The 24,643-nt window shown below is 35.4% G+C and overlaps 3 protein-coding genes, 1 non-coding gene and 1 pseudogene across 6 annotated transcripts; 2 read left to right on the top strand and 3 right to left on the bottom strand.

Annotated features, from left to right (window-relative positions):
* Positions 1 to 527: 527 nt before the first annotated feature.
* Positions 528 to 11,684, top strand: LOC125194663 (annotated as a pseudogene).
* Positions 10,619 to 10,690, bottom strand: TRNAQ-CUG. The gene has a single exon. It is a non-coding gene; the product is annotated as a tRNA-Gln (tRNA).
* Positions 11,685 to 11,820: 136 nt separating the features above from the next.
* Positions 11,821 to 14,445, top strand: LOC125196184 (transcription termination factor MTERF2, chloroplastic-like). Its single transcript, XM_048094592.1, is given in 7 exon segments — positions 11,821 to 11,893; positions 12,069 to 12,477; positions 13,125 to 13,235; positions 13,237 to 13,341; positions 13,525 to 13,632; positions 13,722 to 13,996; positions 14,083 to 14,445. Coding segments are annotated over 7 exon segments (1,278 nt in total). The 5' UTR covers positions 11,821 to 11,870; the 3' UTR covers positions 14,330 to 14,445.
* Positions 14,446 to 14,564: 119 nt separating this feature from the next.
* Positions 14,565 to 15,988, bottom strand: LOC125196185 (50S ribosomal protein L27-like). Of its 3 annotated transcripts, none has more exons than XM_048094595.1 (4): positions 15,837 to 15,988; positions 15,346 to 15,459; positions 15,131 to 15,243; positions 14,565 to 15,027 (listed from the first exon to the last, which is right to left on the bottom strand). In XM_048094595.1, exons 2-4 carry the CDS (start codon positions 15,425 to 15,427, stop codon positions 14,776 to 14,778), a joined length of 447 nt encoding a protein of 148 aa, XP_047950552.1. In that variant the 5' UTR covers positions 15,428 to 15,459; positions 15,837 to 15,988; the 3' UTR covers positions 14,565 to 14,775. The 3 variants fall into 3 exon arrangements, with proteins under 3 accessions (XP_047950552.1, XP_047950550.1, XP_047950551.1); XM_048094593.1 differs by having other exon boundaries at positions 15,131 to 15,255; positions 15,837 to 15,987; XM_048094594.1 differs by lacking the exon at positions 15,837 to 15,988 and adding an exon at positions 15,667 to 15,826 and having other exon boundaries at positions 15,131 to 15,255.
* A 934-nt stretch (positions 15,989 to 16,922) lies between these two features.
* Positions 16,923 to 23,923, bottom strand: LOC125196130 (phenylalanine--tRNA ligase alpha subunit, cytoplasmic-like). The gene is made up of 19 exons (XM_048094511.1): positions 23,634 to 23,923; positions 23,252 to 23,374; positions 23,130 to 23,165; positions 22,732 to 22,824; positions 22,454 to 22,510; positions 21,820 to 21,875; positions 21,591 to 21,683; positions 20,837 to 20,927; positions 20,247 to 20,284; positions 20,118 to 20,156; positions 19,521 to 19,597; positions 19,357 to 19,441; positions 19,181 to 19,277; positions 18,516 to 18,612; positions 17,985 to 18,056; positions 17,835 to 17,901; positions 17,628 to 17,753; positions 17,415 to 17,469; positions 16,923 to 17,173 (listed from the first exon to the last, which is right to left on the bottom strand). The coding sequence occupies exons 1-19, from the start codon at positions 23,778 to 23,780 to the stop codon at positions 17,120 to 17,122; spliced, it is 1,503 nt and encodes a 500-aa protein (XP_047950468.1). The 5' UTR covers positions 23,781 to 23,923; the 3' UTR covers positions 16,923 to 17,119.
* Between the last annotated feature and the right edge of the window lie 720 nt (positions 23,924 to 24,643).

The raw sequence follows: 24,643 nt of genomic DNA, 5'->3' as shown, positions 1-24,643 counted from the left end.
TGCAAGATAACCAAGCTCAAACAAATTTTAAATGATATAAGAGTATCTGCAGCGGTCGTTTGAGCTGACGGACGCCGTGCGTGCCAGTGGCGCGGTGAGCGTTGTCCGCCGCTGCACGCTGTCCGTCCGTGCCGATGGCAAAGCGGTGTTCTTAAATAAGAGCACGTCCGTGCCGCTGAGTAGGCTTACGTGGCGGTACGCGATTGGCCAACGGCATAGCCGTCGACATTTTCTTTCTTTTTTTAAAAAAAATTCAAAATTAATTTAGAAAATCATTTTTTAAGTAAAAATAAAATATTTTCCACTTCCCAATAAATTATATCCGTTTTCTACACACTTTTAATTTATTTTTCAAATTTTTCCCCAAAATTCACATTTTCATCTATAAATACCCTCACTTCAACACAAAAAAATTCTCACCAAACTACACAATTCTCATCTATTCTCTCTTCAATTCTCAATCTTTCACTCTTACAAAAAAATGTCCGGCTCCGGCGATCACCCCTTCGAATCCCGCGGTTAGAACCATGAATGGTTCGGCCCCTCCTCAAACCCAAGGTTCTCAAGTTCCGGGTGGCTACCGGCCTTACCAGGTGGACGACCAAGATGCCCCCGATGAGCGATACGAGTGGGCACTCAAATCCGGCTCGGGAGGGAGCGGCAACTCTACTCCTCCTACTCGTGGTACCCGCACCATGTACACTCCGGCGGAGATGAATCAGTTGTTCAAAGCCTACTTGGCAGTCTCCGAAGATCCGTACGTTGGCACAAACCAAAGCGGGAAAAGGTTTTGGTGGCGCGTCACTTGTCAATGAAAATCGGCCGGAGGGAACCATCTATCGCAATGATAGTATGGTGCGCAATTCCATCTTCAGAGCCAACGAAGCAATCTGTAAGTTGCAGGCAGTGGCGGACACAAGATTTTTATATTGGGGGGTCCAAATTACATTAACGGTAGTTGCATATTTTTTAGCGTCGACGATTAGACATTATGAAGCTGCAAGAGAGATGAATAGTTTGAGATGCATTTTTCTCCTCTTATGTGCTGCTTTGTATTTATAAGTAGTTACATTTTCTCTTCTCCGATACATTTTATATTCTCTCCGTCCATAAAAAATAATCTCATCTGTGAGCGAAACTAAGAGAGATGAGAGAAAAAGTAGATAAAGTAGAAGAGGAAATGTAATAAAATAAGAGAGAAAATGTGAAAAAGTGGATAAAGTATGAAAGAAAGTTTCTATTTTTGAAATGAGATTCTTTTTTTGTAGATAGAGGGAGTATTTTTATTTGATTTCTATTATGCTTTTACTTTTTTTATTCCACACCACATTTTTTGCTTTGGATGTCTAGGTGAAAAAATTGCTCACAATTAAAAAAAAAAATAGAGAAATCAATTGAAGGAGCCATTTTAGGAATGCTAGAAATGAGATTTGAACACACAATCAAGTACTTAAATAAACGGATCACAAACGAACTGAGCTAACTAAATACTTAAACAATATAGTTTAATTATACATAATATAGTAAATAGCAAAATGGGTGGGGGTTCCAAGGAACCCCCATACCCCGATTTAATTATGTAATTTTTATTTTTTAGGATTTAATTATATAATTTTTATATTTTAATGTATTTTTATATTGTAGAAATGTTTTTAGTAATTGAAGTATTTAAATTGAATAATAGAATGATGGGACCCTTGAGCTTTTCTTTGTAGAAGAGCATGGATGTGGGTATGTGCTCTTGCCTAAGAACAGAGAGTAAAAGTGGATTTGGGCCCACCTCCATACTCTTAAATAAGAGCACGGATGGAGATGCTCTAAGAATCACGATCTAATTTAAAAATGGCTTACGGAAATATGATTATGTTTTCACTTGCTGCAGCTACCATAATCTCCATGGCATCTGTAATTTCTGGAACCGCCACTTACTACTGCCCTCTCGTTCCTAAGAGTGTCCACAATAAGGTGGACACTCTCAAGACAAAGCCACTTTTTTTTTATCAACAGCCACAAAAAGAATTATCCATAGCCACAAAAAGTTGTTCCAGTCCAATAGTGGAAATACCACAACCACAAATCTCATTATATTATCAATTGTTAGTATATTTTTATTCAATTAGAATAAAAATTATCGACTATAATTAAAAAAAACACATAATTTAATTAAAAAAATTTAAAACACATTATTTATTCCCACACAATTTTGAGTTTTAAAAAAATTAAAAACACATATATTAATACACACACTCTCTCTCTCCATATGTATATATCGCCGTCCGGATTCTACAACTATTTCTCTCTCTTCACTTCATCTTCCCCAAATTTTGTTTCCATAATCAGCACAAAACCAAACCTCCACATTTATAAAAAAAATGAACATGGATTGGGTTAGTTTATAGAATAAATTAAGAAAATAAAAAATATATTTCCAACGGCTCGTCGGGCTGTGCAATACGCCGCTGCGGACAGAGCCGCGGCCTGACTCCCTCCGCCCTGTTGCACTCAAAACTATAAGAAAATACCCAATAGAGATAGATAAAATATCATATTCAGTACCTAGATAAAATGTGACTACACCTTAGTCTAGGAACTACCCTTAACGCGGGAAAAATCCAAATTGAATATAGCCGGTCATGGGTTGTGATCAATTGCTAAGTAATTAGCAATCCCAAATTGAGAACAATTCTAAACCATTAGATTATGAGATCTAGTTGTTGAAATAATGTCACATGTATTATATTTTAAATTTAAATAATTAGTAAATAAAATTAAAGGGTATTAATGTCAATTCTTATATATAGTGTATTAGTTAAAACTAACTATTTTCTCCCTTTTCAAAACCATCTCAAAACTTTAAATTTATATACTTAACTCTCTTGATTTAAATTATTCTTTCGCAAAAAATATATCAAATTAATGGTAACTTCTTCATATATTCTGCCACGACGGTCGGATGATGAAATTTGATAATTTTTATTCCAGTTTTCATATATCAACAAATGCATAAAATTTTTTAATATAATTCATGCAAATTATCAATGTGTTGATATTTTCGTGTACTTGTGTTGAAATTCTCATGTCATTGTGTTGATATTTGTAATACACTATTTTGATATAAAAAAAACCATGAAAATTATGTTATAATAACATAATGACGATCTTACCCGTTTGTTGATATTTTATATAAAATTTATTGATCTTTGTGAGGTTTAATATCATCCACTCATCTCAAAATCTAATTGTATAGATTAAATCTTAGTTTTGGAGTTAGAAGAATGCTTATTTCACTTACCAATAGTAAGATATACGGAGTAATATATATCATATAATTTCTCCCAAATAAAGTATGTTCCTGGTGATAATACATTATAAAATAACCTATTCATAATTTTGTTTATTTAATTTAATTTTGAGATTTGCTTTTGTCATTTTTTTATACTCCCTCTGTCCCACTAGAAATGAAACGTTTGCTTTTTCACACATGTTTTAAAAAAATAAAAATAAATAGTTAAAGTGGAGAAAAAATAAAGTAAAAAAAGAATAATATAAAGGGTCTCTTCTACATTATTCCCTCTCTTACTTTAATATTTCACTACTTTAGTTATTTATTATAATTTTTTCAAAATAAATACACAAAAACAAACGTTGCATATTTAATGGGACGAAGAGAGTACACTAGTCAACCAGGGTTATTCATTAATTTGGATGGAACGTACGAATTCTTTTATATACTAGTCAACCAAGGTTATTCATCAATTTTAGATTTTTTTTTAGGCTAATAATACTATTTCTCTTAACATATACTATTTCTCCTACTTCTTTTTATCTTTTATTTTAACAATAAGAAATACACCCTCCGTCCCTGAATACTTGACACGGTTTGACCCGGCACGAGTTTTAAGAAATGTAATGGAAAGTGTGTTGAAAAAGTTGGTGGGATGTGGGTCCTACTTTTAGAGTAGTTTTATAATAAATGTGAGTAGGAATGAGTTAGTGGAATATGGGGTCCACTACCAAAAATGGAAAAAGTGAACTGTGTCAAGTATTCGGGGACGGACTGAAATGACTGTGTCAAGTATTCGGGGACGGAGGGAGTATATTTTAAAATTCATGCTTTTTCAAAACTTTCTATACAAAGAAGATTGAGTAATTAAATAAAATGAAGGGCACATGAATTAAACCCAGATGACCAGATCGTATGCGCGCACTCCAAGTTAATTTAGAAAAAGGATATTTAGAAAGATGTGGTTTTGTACAGCAGTGTGTATACACGTTATTACAAGAAAATGTTGAGGTTACTTTTCCATACGCAGAATTGTGGCGACTTTTGGCAATAATGAAGGATGCCCAGGCTTCTGGAGTCGAACGTATGACATTTAATCTAAATTGGACGACTATTCAAAAATGACATTTAAGGGATGTCCAAGCCAGTAGCATCCTTCTTGATGATAAATTCGAAGTACGACTTGGAAGTTTAAGCGAGGTTTGTGCTCAAGAAGGTGAAATTCATCAGAATCGGATCACAAGGTTGCTGTGAGTAGTTACTCTTTGCTGATTCAATTTTTAGTATTGTAAATTTAATGATCCTCACCCTTTTTAATACCATTTCACTTATCATTTATCATTATTATTATCATCTTAAATGTCTATATTAGGTTTGGCTCATATTGTAATCAAAAGTTAGAATTATTATCCGAAAAAGAAAGATTGATAATGGTGTATGTGAAATATTGTTTATGTTGTTATATTGTGCTGATCTTTTGACGACGGATTCAGGTGCTTCAGGTATGCCTAATTTCTGTTGTTTTATTTATTTATTTCTTGGCTCCTTTTCTTACTTAGTATAGGTAACGACCCGCCCATCTAGGATATAGTAAATGCGGCGATCGTTAACTAGGCGGACTTAAATGCATCAAAGATCATAGGCTAGGATTCCATTTAAAAAGGGATTTAACCAAAGCATTTAATGAACAATTATGTAGAAGAAGAATAATGCCTTAGCAAAGAATCAACAAAGGCTATCGCAATAAATGCTTATCAAAGATTCCAAAATATTCTCAACTGTTCCATATCCAAAATATTCCCACGAAATAAAAGAGTTTAAACCCAACCAATAGATCACAAGTTTTCATAATATAGCGGAAGCGATCAAGAGAGAAGTGGGGCTATGTATGGAGACACAACGACACTTAGAGTTCCAACAGATCATCTTATTATTTCCTACTCAACACCGCCGCCCGCTCGTCACCGCTCAACCTGCACATAGGGAAAACACATGCAGGGCTGAGTACTATAATCATACTCAGTGGACTCATTGCCGAAAACAGTTTTATCAACAGTAGTAATTATCATGTCATTTTCAAGTGTCCATCGGGGTTTTAACTTTAGAAAGACCCGAGACACCAAAATATATTCTTTATCAAATATCACGGTCGCGCAACCATTTTTCACATCGACGTTTACCATATCCTCATTCTACATGACAAGGAATGCGGCCGCAATCCAGGTCACTAGACCGGCCAACCCGTACGCTGACACTCGGTCTAACATTGGTGTACACTAACCCAAGTAGAGTTTGCGGCTCTACAAGGATCCGAATTCGATTAAATCAATAGTGGCATAGCCACGAGGGATAGGTACGACAAAACAAATCAAGGCATGATAACACATATCTCATTCTCTTCAATATCAGTTTAGGACAATGTCCTTATTTTAAAAGAAAGCCCACCTCGTCGGCTTAGCTCGAGAGTATTCTCTTCTCCTCGTTTATCACGCTGAGAGCGCGAAGTATCACCTTTAAATTAGGCGTATCATAAATCAGTTTCAATCATTGATTTCAAATCATGCATGTTCCCATGTTTCCCTTTTTCCCATCGATAAATCTTTAATATCATCAATCAAAATCAAAGTATGATTATCATATCGTTTTTATTCGACTAACACTCCAAATTCACCATTAAATCGTGTCACGCATGAGTGTTCTACACACACAACACACGCACACGCACACGACACATGTGCACGCACGCCGAGGCGTGCGCACACACACACACACGACCACATACACACACACACATCCATACATCCCAAATTCATCAATTTAGTTTCCCCTTCACTCAATCTAAATGCATGTGGGCTCAAGAACACCGACTAATCGGTAGAAGAAGAGGAGATCAAAATTAAAGTACCTTTTTCCAAAAGAACAATCGGTAGAAACAAATTATAGCCTTGATTCTTCAATAAACTCTTGGATTTCAACTTGAATTCTTCTCAATTGATGAAGAAATTTTGGAGAAAAGATGAAGAAAATTTGGAGAGAGTGGGGAGAGAAGTTTCGAAATTTTGGGAGAAGTGGGGCGCCTGTTTTGAGGAATTAGGTTTAGGATTTCTCTCCTATTTATAGTGGTTAAGATATACTCCAACAATCAAATAATAAAAGATTTGGAGAGATTTGTTTGTTGGAGTAGCCGAAAATTGAAGAGCAATAATGGGAAATTTCGAATTCTAGGCTATTAAATTAGCCTATGATTTAAATTCAAATATTTCACGGAGTAGAATAATATATCACGGAACAAGAATATATAATTAAATCTCCCCAAATAATAGGAAAAGTGGCGAGACTTTTGATTTCTTCAAAAGGGATTCAAATCAAATCCTAATTTAATTAGGATATGGCAATATCTTCTTAGATATGGCAAGATATGGTAAGATATTCTAGCATACTTATATTTATTCATGGAAGAGAATAAATAAGAGATTAAATAAATAAAAATTCCCTCTTCTCCAATATATGAGATTTTCGAAAATCTCATGGGAAAAATCAAAGTGGTGGTTCGAAAATTTCATCAACCAATAAGGAATATTCGGGCTTTGGATTTAATTTGGATAATTATCCCAAACAAATAATTAAATCCAAGAAAAATAGGATTCCTTCTCCAATAATAATGATGGCCGAAAATTCCACACATTTAAATAATGCTCCTATTTAATTCTCACTCATCCCTTAGGAAAATAATTCACCACAATTATATTTCTCCGCATCAAATATTCACCAATCAATCATTTCTTCACTTTCACTTCATTTTCTCAACGCATTGACCTTTCAACGGCCACGTCATATTTTCCACATCTTTGACTATTCAATAGCCACGTCATAATTTCAACAAGTTGACTATTCAACTCAATCTCAATTCTCATACGCAATTAGGTCACAAAGACACTATGCAATTAATTACTCATCAAATAATCCACATATCATAGCATTCAAGGCATTTAATGCAAAAAATTTCATAACCCGTAAATTAGGGTTTGAAAAAGTGGGGCTTTACAGTATATGTATGTATTTGTATGCTACCATCCTATGCTACATGAGTTTTGCAAACCTTTCTACAAAGACCTCTAGTGATATTTTTTCTTTAGATACCGAAAATATGCAACCTTAATTTTCCAAAGACCTATTTTATAGTTCACTCTTTAAACGATAACTTTTATCCGATGATATTAGATAAACATTTTTATTGATGATAGTTGTTTCTTTTATGACAGTTAGGGTTTTTTATGACAACAATCACATATAGTAACTTTTATTTGTTTAAGGTATAACTCTTATTTATTAGAAGTGTTGCTTTTATGAAATGGATCATGATTTTAAGGCAGGAGTTGAGTTTGGATAAAATTCGAGTCTGTGTGAGTCAAATTTGGTGCGGATTTGGGTAGGGTAGTTGCTAACCCGACGTTTGTGCATGGTTGGTGCACTTACTTGAGTTTTTGCACCATGTCAATCAGTGTATTTAATAAGGAAATAGTATACGAGATGTTGAACGTTTCATCACCGGTAGAGGAAATATAAACATGTTTCTAGTAAATTTGAATCTCAATTTGAGAAACACCTTAATATGTTTCTACTTTATATCATCTGAATCTCTTGTGCAAAAATTGCCAGGTACGCCTTATGAAGTATACTGCTTTGGGAAGGTTCTGCTCGAGCTTGTCACTGGTAAACTTGGCATGAAGGACTGGTTGGAAACGACGTTGCCATATATCAGTATATTGCTTAGTTTCGCTTGTTTTCTTGGTAGAGAAAAACCACATATTTTTTTGTGTTACTTTATTTAAGTTACATCTCTCTCTCATTCTACAAGTTGAAGGAGAACTACAATTTTTTGCACTCTATGAATCCGAGTTTGGAGTCGAGATTTATTGTGATTGTGTTATTTCTTATGTGAATGTGTTAGCCTGTTAGGGGATGTTGGCTGCTTTCTTGTGTGAGACTGAGATTCAGATTTAAACATGTATTTTATGGTATGATAGGAATTGAACGAGGGAATGAAATGGTGCAATGTGTGTGCAGTATGTGTGTGTTTTTGTGCATTTGTGTGTGTGTGCATTGAGTGCAGAATGAGAGTGTGTTTTGTGTGTATTTGTGCAGCTAATGTGCAATATCGATAAACACGGGTTTTTGCATGTTTCTAAGACCTAGATTTGGCTCCTTTTGAATGTCAATCATGTATATTATATCCACTACTGCATATATTTTCATATTTTGGTATTTTGACATGTTTGTTGAAAAATTATGGAAAAAACTTTAAAAATACTCCTAGATAGTACAAAATAGTAAAAACTGATGTCCAATGCAATAGCCTTAGTTTGAGCCAATATTTCTGGCAGAATTAAAGTCAAATTAGTCCTTAATGCATATCATTCTCTTTATATTCGAGAAAGCTTCGCGTGAGTATTTTGAACGCCTCAATCAGAGTTCTATAGAGAAAGTTATGATTATTTTACAAACATTGTGGAAAGTAGTCAAATGCTAACAAAAATTAGACGGAAATTCAAGGAATTAAAGAAATTATTTCCTTGTGAAATCAAATCTCTTCTATTCCTTGTAGGATTCAATTCCTACAACATCTAAATCTTTTTCAAGCTTATATATACCCCATATCATAATTCATACTCCCTTCGTCCCGGCTAAGATGACACATTGCTTAGCCGCCACGGGATTTTATCAGTTATTGGTTAAAGTGTTTAATTGGAGAGAGAGAAGGTGGGTGTAAGTATTAAAGTAGAGAGATAAAGAAAGATGAATATTTTAATATGAATGAGAAAAAGTAGTTGAATGTATTAATTGGAGAGAAAAAATTTCCGAAAAAGGAAATGTGCCATCTTAGTTGGGACAGACTAAAAAGGAAAACGTGTCATCTTAAGCGGGACCTATGGAGTAATATTTAAGGGTGGCAAAATGGGTAGCGGGTAATGTATAATTCCCATTTCGACCAGCTACCCTCCGAGTATCGGGTACCCGCTACCCGACGATAACGGGAAACGAAGCGGGATCGGGTAGTGTGCTTTAGAATTTTGCAGGTAGCGGGTATTATCCATTACCCGCGCGAGTATACCCGTTAATCCCGATAATACCCGTTATTATTAGTATTAGTCATATATCATTTTTTAATACTCCCATCGTTTCATATTAATAGAGGCGTTTAAAATAGTTAAAGGGGAAAAAAAAGTAAATAGTTAAATAATAATAGTCATATATGCACTTATTTTGAAAAATTTAAATTAAATAGTTAGAATGAAGAAAAAAATAATGTAAGAGAGATAATAATGTATAGAAGAGTATTTATATTACTATTATTTTTCCAAAATGAGTGAAGAAAATGAAATGTCTCTACTAAGGCGGAACAGTGGGTGTACTTTATAATAAAAAAGTTCTTTTGAAATATTTTTATATTCCAACGAACATATAATAGAAAACTCACCGGAACTACATATAGAGTGTCCCTTCACTTTTATTCTCAATCTATTCAAAGTTTACCATCGATATTAATAAAGTAAATTAGGGAACACTGACGATTATTATGGTTTTCAAATTTTTTATTAGGATTTCGGGTTGGGTACGGGATACCCGACACGGGTATCGGGTAATCCCGGTATGTCGTGGGGACAACAAATTTGGCTAAAATGGGGTACGGGTACCCGACTTGTCGGGTGCGGGTACCCGCCGATAACCCGTTTCGCCACCCCTAATAATATTCATCTCAAAGCCTCGAAACATTCTCCCTCTCTATACATAACTTCTTCCATACAAGATCCATACAAGAGAAGGCTGAAGACTACATAGGAGGGGAAAGTGGGAATGTAATACTCCCCCTATTCCCCATTAAATGTCCAATTTTTTCTTTTTTCCATTTATCCGTCAATAAATGTCACATTTTACTTTTACTATATTTGAAAGTGAACTCTACATTCAACTAACTCATTCTACTCACATTTATTATTAAACCAATATATAAAAGTAAGACCTACGTGCCACTAACTTTTTCTATCACTTTACATTGTAAAATCAAATAGTACTTTCTTAAAACTCGTATCGGTCTAATATGAGATATTAATCATAGACAGAGGGAGTAATTTATTTTTCCTGAAAAGTTAAATATTGCTCCAAAGTAGAGGAACTAAGTTTCTTCAAAATAAGTCTCATTAGTAAATAAGGTAAAAACAACAAATAAAAGATGATACAAAAATATGAATAAAAAAAAAGGAACTCATTAGTATATAAGATAAGAACAAAAAATAAAAGATGATACAAAAATATGAATTAAAAAAAAAAAAGAGAAGGTCCTACCGAGATTTGAACTCGGGTTAAGGAATTCAGAGTCCAATGTCCTAACCACTAGACCATAGGACCGATTTGCTATATTCCTCAGTTACACTAAATTCAATTCAGCAACACTATATTCCGCAGTTACACTAATTTGTTGTTTATTTCGTGTTTCAGCAATAATTTTCTGAAATCTGGCATCGTCATTTTTGAAGCCGATGTTATTAATTTTTGAAATTAACATTTTGCAGAAGATAATATCAAACAAATTGATAAAAAAAATAAAAAATACAGTACTACTAGAAAACACATCCTCACACAAATATAATTTGTTAAAATATGATTTCATATTTTGAATCCCCACAATATTACACTCCAATAACTAAAATCGAAATAACAGTTTGAGTCCCGCTCTATCCACTGCAAAATGCTGGCGTCGCAACACCACCTCTCCGCCCTCCTCCACCTCCAAAACCCCCGCAACTCTCTCCCACCACCCTCCACCTCACCCTCCCCATCTCCTCCTCCTCCCGCCACCATTCCCCTGAAAACGACCCCCCATCCACCACCGAATCCCACCCTCTCCGCACCCACAACGCCCGCTCCTCCGCCACCTCTCCCCCGACGAACAAAATCAAGAACCCCACCTCCCGCTTCTCCAGCAAGACAAGGAGAAATTGCTCGAGATTTCGCTGCAAAGCAAGAGGACCCCTCAATTTCCCGGATCAATCTACACGAACCCTTCTTCCCAGCTCGTGAACAGCGTTTTTAGAAATGCCGATGAGGTGGATGATGAAATGCTAGTGAGCTCCAGATTAGGAGGAAAGTGACTGCCCAGGCTTTTAAAGAGGCGATGAAAAAGGGCAAATTTGGGATCACTTATTGCGAGAATTTGGTTTCCACCATACCTGAATTCATCGATTATGTGATGATTAAGGCGGTTTCGATCAAGGAGCTGCCTGAATTTTCGCAGTCTTCGTATAATTTTCGTGTAGTGTTTCATTCGAGAATGTGGAGTTGTGCCGCTTATAAGGAACACTCTTGAAACAACTTATATTATTCATTCTTGAACTAAAAAAGCTAGCTTTTTTAATTTATTGCAGGTAATGTGTTGTGAAAAATTAGCTATAATTTAATGCATACTCATTCAACTACATCGTTTGGGCATCCACCTCGGAATTTATTTGGGGGCAAGTGACAATCGCGAACAGCTGAAAGTTCGTGTATCTTGAAGACAGAATTTTTAGTTCATGTGCGAAATCAAAATATGGTGAAAATTCATGCATTTAGGTGCATGTTTTAACTTGTTTACCATCTTGATTTAGTGTAGTTAGTATGTCAGAGTAGTAAGCTAAATGATTTGGTGCACGTTTTAACTTGTTTACCATCTCGATAGAATTGATGTTGTATAATGGATGCCTCATTCAAGAGAATGATTTAGTTTCAAACTCCAAATTTCGTGTAGGTGGTTGAAGCATAATTCTCTATCATACCCTCAAATAGGGAAGCTTATAGTTGCATCAAAAGGAGATCTTGATCACATAAGACGTCTGGCAGAATGGCTGAAGACGATCCATGTGAATGGGAGGTATATAGGAGTCACATTGACACGGGCTGGTGGGAACGTGTTGGAACGCAGCATGGAGGAGTTTGACGAGCTTGTGAATTATTTGGAGGATAACGGAGTGAGAAAGGACTGGATGGGGTATGTGGTTAGCAGGTGCCCTGAGATATTGGCTTTTAGCATGGACGAGCTTAGGTCACGCGCTGAGTTCTATCTGAATATGGGGATGAATAAGAATGATTTCGGAACCATGCTTTACGACTGCCCAAAGTTGATTGGATACTTATCTATGGAGGAGATGAATCAGAAGGTACTTCCTACCTACCTGATTTTTTTTTTTTTTGCATTATGAGGTCATTATATATTGTTTTCTATTAATCTTGCAGTAGTTGTTTATACATTATGAGAAATTTAATAGGCGATGTCTTGTTTCAATTGATTAGGTTTTGGAAGTGTAAGGAACATCAAATTTAGGTAGAAAATGGATGAAAATGATCTTTGGCATATAATTTGAGTGATCAAAGTTGATTGGTTGCTTCTCTATGTAGGAGATGAAGCTGAAGGTACTAACTAGTTGGGGTTTTTTTGCAATAATTACGAGGATTAGTCTAGATAGATAAAAAACCAGTAAGACTGACCCGTTGGTTGCTAAGATGGATTAGAAACTTGGGATATTCTAAGATTCTTGATTTTTCCTTAAAACTGAGGTTACTTACTTGATTCATATCCTCTTGAAATGGCTAGCTAGGAGTAGAGGAATCCTTGTGATGAGGATAAAAATAATCGACCACGTTTGTTATCTGTCATGAACAATCTTGTATGAGAAATTTAATCAGTAATGTGTTGTATATAGACTCTTGTTTTCGTGGTGAGTGAATCGGATTAACATTGATGTTTTCATGTTCAAGAATCTCTTTGTATTAACTTACAAACTGAGTTTGTCCATTTAATCTACAGGCAGCATATCTGAAGGAGTTTGGCCTCACTGATGAAGATTTGGGAAGGTTATTAGCTCACAAACCACAGCTGATGGCGTGTAGCATAGAGGATAGATGGAAGCCTCTCGTTTAAGTATTTTTATTACCTTGGAATATCGAAAGATGGCATGAGAAGAATCCTCACTTTCAAGCCAATCATATTTTGCATTCATTTGGAGAGCACCATTGCACCAAAGGTATGCCTCTTGTTGCATAAACTTCACTGCGTTAGAAATGTACGATCTTCAAATGCCGGACCTGTCAAGAGTTGTCACGAGCGTATTGAACTCGTTAAGTATGGTTGCTGTCGCCTTTAGACATTGTTGCTGAAGAAGATTCTATGGTACTGCGACTAATTTCAATTAGGTTTCGTTTTTTAGGTTCAATTCTTACTGGATATAGGCGTTCAGCAAGATGCGATTGGGAGTATGCTTACCAGATTTCCCTCTCTCATGACATATAGTCTCTACAAGAAGATACGACCAGTGGTATGTACACGAGCCTACATTCGTATACTTTTTTTACATGAATAAACATGGGCAGATGTTGAGGAGAGGGCGCTGTTTCCTTGTGGCAGGTGATCTTCCTCTTGACAAGGGCAGGGGTTTCTCAACGTAACATTGGGAAAGTAGTAGCCCTAGGGCCGGAGCTCATAGGGTGCAGTATTGTGCATAAGCTAGATCACAATGTCAAGTACTTCTTGTCTCTTGGCATAAGGCTACCTGTTTTGGGGGAGATGATCACGGATTTCCCCATGCTTCTCCTCTACAACATTGACGTCCTTCGCCCCAAGTACCAGTACTTGAGAAGGACTATGATACGACCTTTGAAGGATCTCATTGAGTTTCCAAGGTATGCTTATGCATCATCACACACACACACATTAGCACTGAGGATTAGTTTCAGTGGTTAGTTGCTGATTATAGAGGGCACACCAGGTTTTTCAGCTATTCACTTGTAGAGCGAATAATCCCTAGGCACAGGATCATGGTGGAGAATCGGGTTAATTTCAAGCTACGGTACATGTTGGGGGGCTCAGATGAAGAATTTCACACGAGAGTGAGGGAGGCAGTAGAGAGACGAAAGCGATTTGAATCTGGTATTGTTATAGGTGAAGAAGAACTAGCATCAGATTCTGAAAAAGATGATCAACCAGATATGATGTCTGTTTCAAGTATCAGATGACTTGGAAAATCATTCAGAGTATTAGAATAAAGAGAATTTCTTCATTTGTATTTGTACATTGTGGTTATTAGTTCAATAGCAGCATCATGTATATACACAACCAAATCTTCCTTGTACATAAGATTATGCATAAAATATTTAAATGGAAATATGTTTACCAAATATTTCCCTTTATATAGCAGCAGCACCATGAAACAATTATGAAAACCTAATAAAATGAAAAAAAAGCACAGCCAACACAATAAATCTCACTATTGCAAAGTGTATTATTTCAACTGAATACCACACCCTATTAAGCATATCAGTCAAGTTCTGCTGTCATTGACAACATTTTACATCTAAACAATCAAAAATCGAAACTTGTTTAAGCTTTCAAAATGTTAGCAGCCTATTTTCGCCAAAGAAGACAAAGCTTGCCTGCATTACCATGGTGAACACAACCTGAGCTAAGCTGCCGTCTTCATCTCAGCAGCAGTCGCAGCATCAATGTCGCTCATCTTTGCATAAACTGGATGCAGCTCATGGCCATCCTTCGGCTCAACATGAATCCACTTGCGCCCAGTTAGCTTGTTGCGCTCAAACTTGACGCAGCCTTCCTTCAAGGCGTAGAGGGTGTGATCTCTACCCATACCAACATAATTCCCTGGATGGAAACGTGTACCCCTTTGACGAACAATGATGTTTCCGGGTATCACTCTCTGCAACATTCACCATACAACATCACATATCAACAGCAAGGGAAAGTCATCAAGTTCAAGTGCAAGATTTGATATCAAGTCTCCACCCTTATAATGCTCTCACCTCTCCACCAAACTTTTTGACCCCAAGATTCTTGGGCAACGAGTCACGGCCATTTTTAGTGGATCCTGCCGTTTTCTTGCTAGCCCATCGCCTCAGCACCAGACTCAATCCCTCTCCAGATACATCTATAATCACCAAAATGTGTAAATTTATGTTCCAAGACAATTCCAAAATCATACTGTACTATTTTTACATAAAAGGGATAAAGTTAACACCAGTGGCGGAGTTGTAAACAGGAGTGCTGGAGATCAGATCCCTGATACTTAATCTTCTGTATAGAGATGCAACGCAATTCATGGTGTTTGCTCAATACGCAGCAATAGAGAAATCTGACTCAGGATAAAATGATGATCAATGTCAATAATTCTGAATTTGAAAATGTCTCCCCAATTAGCAGTAACAAAATCAGATGGCTGAAATCGAAATACAAAGCGTATAAAGCTGAGGTGACCTAAAAGTCATGTTGCTAGAATTCAAATTTATGCAGAAAGATGACATAAATTGGAGGCGCATTTCCTTAATTCTGATAAACTTACAATTTGTTTTTGGAATAACCGGTTCACACATTTCATCAAACACCTTATAGGAAAGCACAGAACAAACAGTGGCGGATCCAGGGGGCAAGAGAATCGAATTTTCCTAAAGGATTGACCGGATAAAGGCAGAACCGCCCCCTCCGAAAAAAAAATTTGAGGAGGAAGAAAACCTGTGATGAAGTGAATGGCGGTGGAGAACCTTCCTCCAAGATGAGAAGGTGATTTGAACAGACGACGCTGGCGGAAATGGAGATTGGGGTTCGTTCAGTGAATTGGGGAAGGAAGCGTTGGGAAGAAGATAGCATATTGGGCTTATTTGGTAAAGATAGATTGGGCTAATAAATTGATCGTTTGTAGAAACATTTTTCTTATGGAATGCCCATTTTTTTTTCTAATTATACTCTACTTGGACAATTGTATATGCTATAATTCAGAAAATTATACTCAATTATACTATAGATTTTATTTAAGAATGAATAGTAATACCTAAATTATATATTTAATCCAATTGTAATAAACATATTACTTGTTCATATCTTTTATTAATCTCTTTATTATATATTTTTGAAAAAAAAAATTAAATATAATTTGGCCTTTGATATTCATAATATAATTTTATGACATCAAGAAAAGTTTATTCTTCAATTATTTATAATAAAAAAAATTTAAAATACCTTTAAGATATGAGTACTCATATAAATTAATTTCATGGTATGGTACTTGAATATTAATATACTCCCTACAACTCCCTACACCCAATAAATATGAAATATTTAAATTTAGGGATTTTATATAGTGATTTTTCTTTTTTTTTAATGAATAGAGAGTACAATAAGAAAGATGAAAATATAGAGAGACGTTTGCATTTTAGAAAATATTTCATTTTTAATCGAAAGAAAAGTATTATTGTATTATTAAAATATTATACTTAACTTTTATATATTACTAATAAAATTTGCCCCTCCGTTTCAAAGTGCGCTACTGGTGTAGCATAGATAATTTTACAAAACTAATAGATAGAAGAGCTCTTCAATTTGCTATTTTTTCTATCTTAAGATGTATTGTCGTTTTTTAGCATGTTTTGATTTTGACCAACTTAACCAATCAAGTTTTTCAATGGCTTCAAATCGAGACTCGCTACACTTAGTTTGAAATAGCTTCAAATCAAGATACGCCATTAATCCTAATATTCAAATTGATCTGTGTACCTATTACTTGCAAAATATGAACCAATAATTTTAAATAACACACTTAAATAACTAATTAAAACAAATATACTTAAAGAATTTGTTGTTTACAGAAATAAATTCCACATAAGCAACGCCTTTAATGATAAAAAAAAAATCTAATCTGGGTAAGATACACCATCCATAGAAATTACAAAATCAACAGCAATATTTTGAACACTGCATTTCATGAAAAAGAAGTGTTCTAATTTGGCAGTGAGTGTCTTTCAATTAAGTCCAAGGCGACATATCGGGTTTCTTTTAGTGAGAGAGAGATCCACCTGCAAAATCGAAGCAAGAAATCAAATCATGCAAACAAGGATGTAAGAGCTTCAACCTTAAAAGGCTTTGTTTATTTGATTGATTCTAAAAATTAATCACGTTGAGTACTCGTAACTTTAGGATATCATCACTAAGGGATCTCATGAATGAAGTAATACGGACTGATATATTAATTTCAGTCCAAATCCAACGCCTTATTTATCCTGATAGTAAGCATTACAATGAAGCACAACATTTTACCTTGTGGCCAAAGAGATCTCTGATGTTGTCAATTCCGTACAGGATCATCGTTGGCCTGGCAAGTAAGGAAAGATGAAAATTAAGAAAACAAAGTAATAGTCAATAAGAAGTAGGTATTTGAGTCATGGCAAAGCCGCAAGAAGATGATAGGAACAAAGGTCTTGTCTAGTTAATAGTGTTCCAGAGTAAACAGGTGGATATGAGCACACATACCTCTCGAGTGAAAGACCCCATGCGATCACCTGCACATCTTCAGGAAGTCCCATTGGCCGCAACATTTCTGGTCTAAACATCCCAGAGTTGCCAATTTCAACCCATTTCTTCAGACCTTCGTGATAACTGGCAGAAAAACTTTTATTAGCTTGCATTTATTTAATGGTAAAGCCACAGCAGTGATAGAGGGCCTTTTCTAATCATCACCTGAAGATTTCCATGCTTGGTTCAGTATAAGGATTGTAGGCAGGTTTGAACTTAAGCTTAGACATCCCTGAAATTGATAAGATGGAATACTTCCTTTTAACAATATGTACATTTTGTGATTTACTATCAACAAAAAGCTAGTATATTTACCAATCCGAGAGAAGAAGTCTTCAAGAACTCCCCTCAAGTGTCCAAGAGAAAGCCCACGGTCGCAAATTAAGCCTAACAACAGGATGTTAGTTTTGTGGAAGCAGAGCAGCATTTACATATAAATTGTAGGCAATGAAAGGCAATAATTAGTATAGCACTTATTTCACTGGTGCAATTCAGGGCACAACAGAAAAGGCAGTGCAAACCAGATTTAAATTGTTGCCATACAAACTATGGCGATTCAATTTCCTAGTAAAACAAAAATGCAAGGGCTCACAGTAATTACGCCAGCAGAGACAGAAGTATCTAACTTCCAACTTTGACATGCCTTACATGGTACAGATTTTACAAGAATCATATACGCATGATGGTGCATGGCCAACTAAGCTATCAAACATTTGCAAGCCAAAACACAGCATATGGAGGTTGCGTTGTGTGTCAATACAATATTAGCACCATAATGCAAAGCTTGATTAATAGAATAGGGTGTGACTGTTTAAACATGGAATTGAACATATCCAGAAATGTAACCTTCTATCTGGTGGAATTCAGCAAGATGAGTTCGATCTACAGCTTCATTTCTGAAAACACGGTCAATAGAATAATATCTTTTTGGAGTAAAAGGTCCCTGCAAAATATATAATTTCAAATTAAACTTCATGCAACCAAAGTAACTGAGGCAAAAGTAGCCTACCATGCAAAATATATGATCTCGAGTTAATTTCATGCAAACAAAGTATTAATAAGGAAAAAGTATCCTACCATGCCATATAAATCCAAAATTAAGACAAAAAGAACTGCAATAAACCAAAAACTTAACCAAGACTCGTGTATATAGCAAAAAAAGAAAAGAGAAGTTCACTTAATTACTTGAGGATTTGTAATTTGGTAGAATATTGTGTATGTGGACTGAATGTCAGATTTAATTATACACATTTCATGTATATTTTAAATGTATTACTGGGAAGGGTGTGGACAATTCATATCTCACCTCTTTAGGTGGGGGGGATATCACTCAATTAGTCACCCAAATTCAAAAACAAAAACAAATGCCCACTCATCTTGGACAACGTTTCCATGTAAAATCAAGAGAAGTAAACAATAGACACAATAGAAGCATTTCTTACAATCCACCCTTATCCAATTATGTAAAGAATGGAAAAGACAACTAGGATACAAGGCTAACAAAAGCTAACCTGGGCAAGTGCATACAGCATCCTGGTGGAAACAGCAGTTGTGTGAGTCCGCAGAAGATTCTTGTTTGCCTCCTCTCTCTTCCAATCATACCCATACCTAGAGCAAAAAGAAAGTAGGTTACTTGCCTTAGGGTTGGGGTTGAACTAACTACCTCTTTATTCGACAAATTGCCTACCCACGGGACCCATAGCCACCAGATTCATGAACTGTTTTAACTCGCTCTACATATTCTTCAGGAAGAATATTTGTGGTTGAAGGCACTGCACACATCAATGACAATAAGAAAACTGAATGCAAAAACCCACCAAGAATAAAGATCTAAAATGGGATTACAATCACCTTTCAGAAAGAATGTATCATGTGAATCACGAGCCGGATGTTGTTGAGGCTGGAAAAGTGCGTCAAAGTTCCAGAAGCTGCAAATCCAACAAACAACTCTCAGTGTTGATAGCAGCTATTCCATTAGTTATTGACTTTGCTAACAACTTATTGCTCAATTAAAGAGGACAAGAACAATCAGTACGAAGAAAGGAATCAGAAGGCTTTATTTCCAAATTCATGAAAAGTGAAATCCTTCTCCTATACACTATTATTCTATTTCCTTTTTTTGATGCAATCGTTGACTGTATCAGTTTATATCACCATCAAATGATGATAAGATCACTGATTGTATAAACTCTCTATTTACATAGAGCCAGCATTTAAAAAACATCTTATCTGGTACAACTGATGGAACTCTTCTGGTGGTCATATGTATCTTATTTATAACTACTAAACGAACAGATAGGCTAGAAGCAAGGATAATTATGCCTTCAGAAATTTTATTATATGTACCATACGCAACGTACTTATATATCTACTAAGAGAACAGATAAGCTAGAAGCAAGGACAACTCCAACTTCAGATATATATTATTATAAGAACGAAGTTTCATACCTGCTCTCCACATAATTGTTTGTTGGCATCTCTTCAAATCTGCAAGCCGTAAATGAAGAATCAGCAATTATTGGCACATTAAGTGATTATATATTAAAATCAGCCTCCTTTACTGTTGTTATTCCTTACCCCATTTGGAGAAATATCATCTGAATTTGTTGCTTAACCTGCAGATGAAGCAAAATTTTGTTTACAAGAGAAATACAGAAACAAAAATTTTGACCAGAATTTGCACAAAATTACATCAATATATGACTGACCTAATCAGAGATGGGGTTATAATGGAACCAATGCATATGTTTAACATTTTTCTTAGACGAGAAGACTAAAATTGTCAAAATCCAAAGTTCCTTAAATAAGAAAATGTGTTAAATCAGACAGGAGTAGTAGGCTCCAAGCTAGTTGCATGACGTTTCTCATTGGAACTATTGAGGGAGAAAAAAATGTTTTTCCACAAAAGGAATATGAATAGAATTTTAATGACATACTAGTAGCATGATTTCTCATTGAAGAACCTTTACTGTTTGTCCATATTATTTACATTTAAAACATTCTAATCCACAAGTTAATAAGAGAACTTTTCTGAAACAAGGTCTAGTGCAATGTTCTGGTCCCAAATTTTTTTAATAGGAGTACCTGTAACTAAGCAACAACAGGAGTGAATAGATACTACAAGCAGTCAATTACATCAATTGTATAAGAAAGTTTGATAACCCTGCCTTGTATAACGGATGGAGACAGCCACCTTCAGTAGGTTGACCCTTTGCAAGGAAGTTGTACTCTTTGAACTCAATATCCTTCCATTCATCCCTTCAGAGAAAAAATGAAAATTTAAACCGAAAAATTATGATACCATTTGGATAAACAAATTTAACATATATGCCTAATGAAACCACTGAGAATGATATATTTCCGAATGAAATAAATAAAAAATAAAAGTAAAGCAGAAATATGCTACAAATAAAAAAATCATTTACATATCAGACACAAGCAAGATGAAAACAGGTGAGTTAAGCAAAATCATGACCAAGCATATTATATATCCACTCTGATGTCAATCCAGCAGAATTTTGAGATCATAGATACATTAAACTTTGCACTTAACCATCAAAACTGCAATAAACCTAACAGGCCTTAAGTTTAACCTTGTTGCTTACTCATGCACATTCAAAATTTTAAAATCACAACAAAGGCCGATCATGTATGATAGTTTGTTTGCACATAAATACGAAGGGTTATTCCTTTTTCCAATACAAACTGGACTACTGTAGAAACCAGCATCAGAAGAAGGTCCAAACAAAAATTCCCTGGTTTGTAAGGTCGAGTGCACCTCCATAACATGTGTTTCTCTGGTAAACCATGTCCACAGAGAAGACAAATTTATAGTGCAACTAGAACTTGAAATAAGCAATTGCATATTTTTTTGCAGCTATAATAATCTTAAAAGACAATGAAAAAAGAGTGATTAATTACCTCTGTAGATGATCACGAACTAAATCGGTAGCCGCCTTTTTCCTCGTTGTAGTATAGTTAGGACCTTTCATTACCGAAAAGCCTTTCCAAATCCTTATATTCAAACAAATTAATAAGAAAACAGAGAACACACAAAGTAGAGGTACACAGATTAAGATACACTAAAAAACTAATTACATACGAAACAAGGACAAAGTGACAGAGAAGCAAAAAAGTTTTAGGTTATTACTGGAGACTAATAAGCCTTCTTCGCTTGAGAGCATCAATATCCTTAGCACCAACAGCCTGTAATTTATTAATCATATCAGTTTTTATATCAGCGGGTGGAGATTCATACAGATGTTAGTAAAGGGATGTCTTAATTCATAATGTAAAATAGATGCAAAGAGCACAGAAATGTTGCCATGAAGAACATTTCTCATGTACTAATCTCTCCACAGAAAAAACTCTCAGCATTTGTATCTTTGGCCAGATATTACCTCTATTATGTTGGTTGAGAACACAAAGGAGCAGATGCCAGGATTAAGACAAAGGATGATACAATAATATGGGTTTCAAAAATTAAGTTTATAAAAGTGCATGCTTCAAACTGTAGAAGAATACAGTTCCCATTCTTTAAAAGACGGATCTCAGGAATTCATGATATCTGCTTTACAATCCTAAACTCTTTCAATTTATTTTGAGAAACCATACAGCAAATATTTTATATATCGATCCAAATTGCATCCAAAAGGATGGGTGTAGATACAATACCAAGACTGCACATAAATCAAGGTTTATTGGAAGAAGATACTATCACAAAAAGATACATAAGCTAATAAGTAAAACGTAAAAACATAAAGCCCATTAAATATGTTACACACCTCCCCATTCTGAATCTGAATTAGTAAGTCTTTCACTTTGTCTTCAACATGTTCGACCTATATCAAATCATTGAAGTAAGAAATAGTCTGCATGCATCCAGCATGTTCAAGTTTAGAACACCATGAAAGCCAAAAAATTTCATCGTATAAGCACCCTTTTACATCTATGAAATGAAGTTTTTTGGGAACACAGTCATAAGATAGTAACACTAGAGGCATATGAATCCATGTAATTCATATGTAGCTTGGGTTAAGTGGAAAAATATGTGCTCATTTACCTTCCGTGATACTTGAGAATCTGCCAGACCTATCCATTTGTTCTTCATGGCTTGAGCCCACCCTTTGTCATAAATCAGTGACTTAGCTTTGTCCTGTGTACAAAACAAAAGGAAGGTCAATCAGCATTTACAACGGAGAAGAAAACAATTACCTAGGTACAGACATGATTCAGCATCGAGCGAAATGAATAAGAGTTAAAAACTAGGTAGCTAATCGCTGTTCATATTCTATTACGAAGTTGGAGATAAACTCATACTCCATTGACTAGGAAGAGGCTACATATATTACAAAAAACATATTTACAAAACAATCACCACACTGAAAAGGAAAAAGGAAACAAAGTTAGCTCTAGTTATAAACTAATCGAGAAAACAAATGAACGAATATAGATGCGTACATCAAGATCCACAGGCAATTTTGAGTTCACGATTTCCTGCAAAAAGAGCATCAAATAAAATAAGTGCATACTGTCTAAAACATCAAAAAATACGCATCCCAAAAGTCAAATCATTCCATTACCTGCAACTTAGCTTTTGCAATACCCTCTGCTGGTACGGCTTCAAAAAGTAACACTTCAGCAGATCCATATTTAACATAACTCTGAGCCTCCTCCGAGAGCAGCCATTTTTCCCTCTTTATATCCTGCACAGTTCCATAAAACACAATCTGTCGCATTATCTTCGATGTGCACAATCTCATTCTAATTTCCACACCATAATTCAAACTTCATATCAACTGATGAAACAGCTGAATTGCTAATAAATCAACTTAACTCAACTCACCTAATACAGTACACACTGAATTGTCAACTTCTACAAATCTATACGCGAATTAAAATTAAAAAAAAATTGCGATTAAAAGAAGAAGAATGCAGCAGCTGCAAGGAGAGGAGGAATCTGACCGAAGCAATAACGAGACCGAAGCCGTTGAGACTTTTGATGGCGTTGACGATCTCATCATGAGAGATCCCTTTCTCCTGGGAGAATACACCGGAATCTGCTATCTCCTGGTTGTGCTCTAGATGGCCTAGAACGGCTTCTTGCGCCATTGATTACCGGCGAATCGGAGGTGGCGCAATGGCAGAGTAACAGAGGAGTTGCGCCGCCGCGAAACAAAGGTGAAGAAGGAAAGGGCGGCTACAGAGAGGGAATTCACCTCACTCCGTATTGCTGAATAAATGGGCTCTTTTAAGACTGCTAATTTTTAAACGTTAGTTATATGATATGATCATATCCCTATATATATATATATATATATATATATGCATTTTTCACGATTATTTGTATTCATATAAATCTTTATAATTAGATCATTAACATTATACTACTACCTCTGTCTTGTCTCATTTTGACTGATATAAAATCTTTATAAAATGTTGTCAATGACAGCAGAACTTGACTGATATGCTTAATAGGGTGTGATATTGTCTCAGTTGAAATAACACACTTTGCAATAGTGAGATTTATTGTGTTGGTAGTGCATTTTTTTCATTTTATTAGGTTTCCATAATTATTTCATGGTGCTGCTGCTATATAAAGGGAAATATTTGGTAAACATATTTCCATTTATAATCTTATGTACAAGGAAGATCTGGTTGTGTATGTACATGATGCTGCTATTGAACTAATAACCACAATGTACAAATACAAATGAAGAATTCTCTTTTTGCTAATGCTCTGAATGATTTTCCAAGTCATCTGATACTTGAGAAACAGACATCATATCTGGTTGATCATCTTTTTCAGAATCTGATGCTAGTTCTTCACCTATAACAATACCAGATTCAAATCGCTTTCGTCTCTCTACTGCCTCCCTCACTCTCGTGTGAAATTCTTCATCCGAGCCCCCCAACATGTACCGAAGCTTGAAATTAACCCGATTCTCCACCATGATCCTGTGCCTAGGGATTAT

Source organism: Salvia hispanica, chromosome 6 (genome assembly GCF_023119035.1).
Source record: "Salvia hispanica cultivar TCC Black 2014 chromosome 6, UniMelb_Shisp_WGS_1.0, whole genome shotgun sequence".
Classification (NCBI taxonomy): Eukaryota; Viridiplantae; Streptophyta; class Magnoliopsida; order Lamiales; family Lamiaceae; genus Salvia; species Salvia hispanica.
This window is presented reverse-complemented; position numbering and strand designations above follow the sequence as displayed.

Coding starts and splice junctions, on each gene's coding strand:
- LOC125196130 (XM_048094511.1), bottom strand. CDS start 23,780: ATGGCGCAAGAAGCCGTTCTAGGCCATCTAGAGCACAACCAGGAGATA. Junction 20,928..21,590: donor GTTCGTGATCATCTACAGAG/GTAATTAATCAC, acceptor TTTTCTCTGAAG/GGATGAATGGAAGGATATTG. Junction 19,442..19,520: donor TGATACATTCTTTCTGAAAG/GTGATTGTAATC, acceptor TGATGTGTGCAG/TGCCTTCAACCACAAATATT.
- LOC125196185 (XM_048094593.1), bottom strand. CDS start 15,427: ATGAATTGCGTTGCATCTCTATACAGAAGATTAAGTATCAGGGATCTG. Junction 15,256..15,345: donor TGTTTACAACTCCGCCACTG/GTGTTAACTTTA, acceptor TGGTGATTATAG/ATGTATCTGGAGAGGGATTG. Junction 15,028..15,130: donor TCAAAAAGTTTGGTGGAGAG/GTGAGAGCATTA, acceptor TGAATGTTGCAG/AGAGTGATACCCGGAAACAT.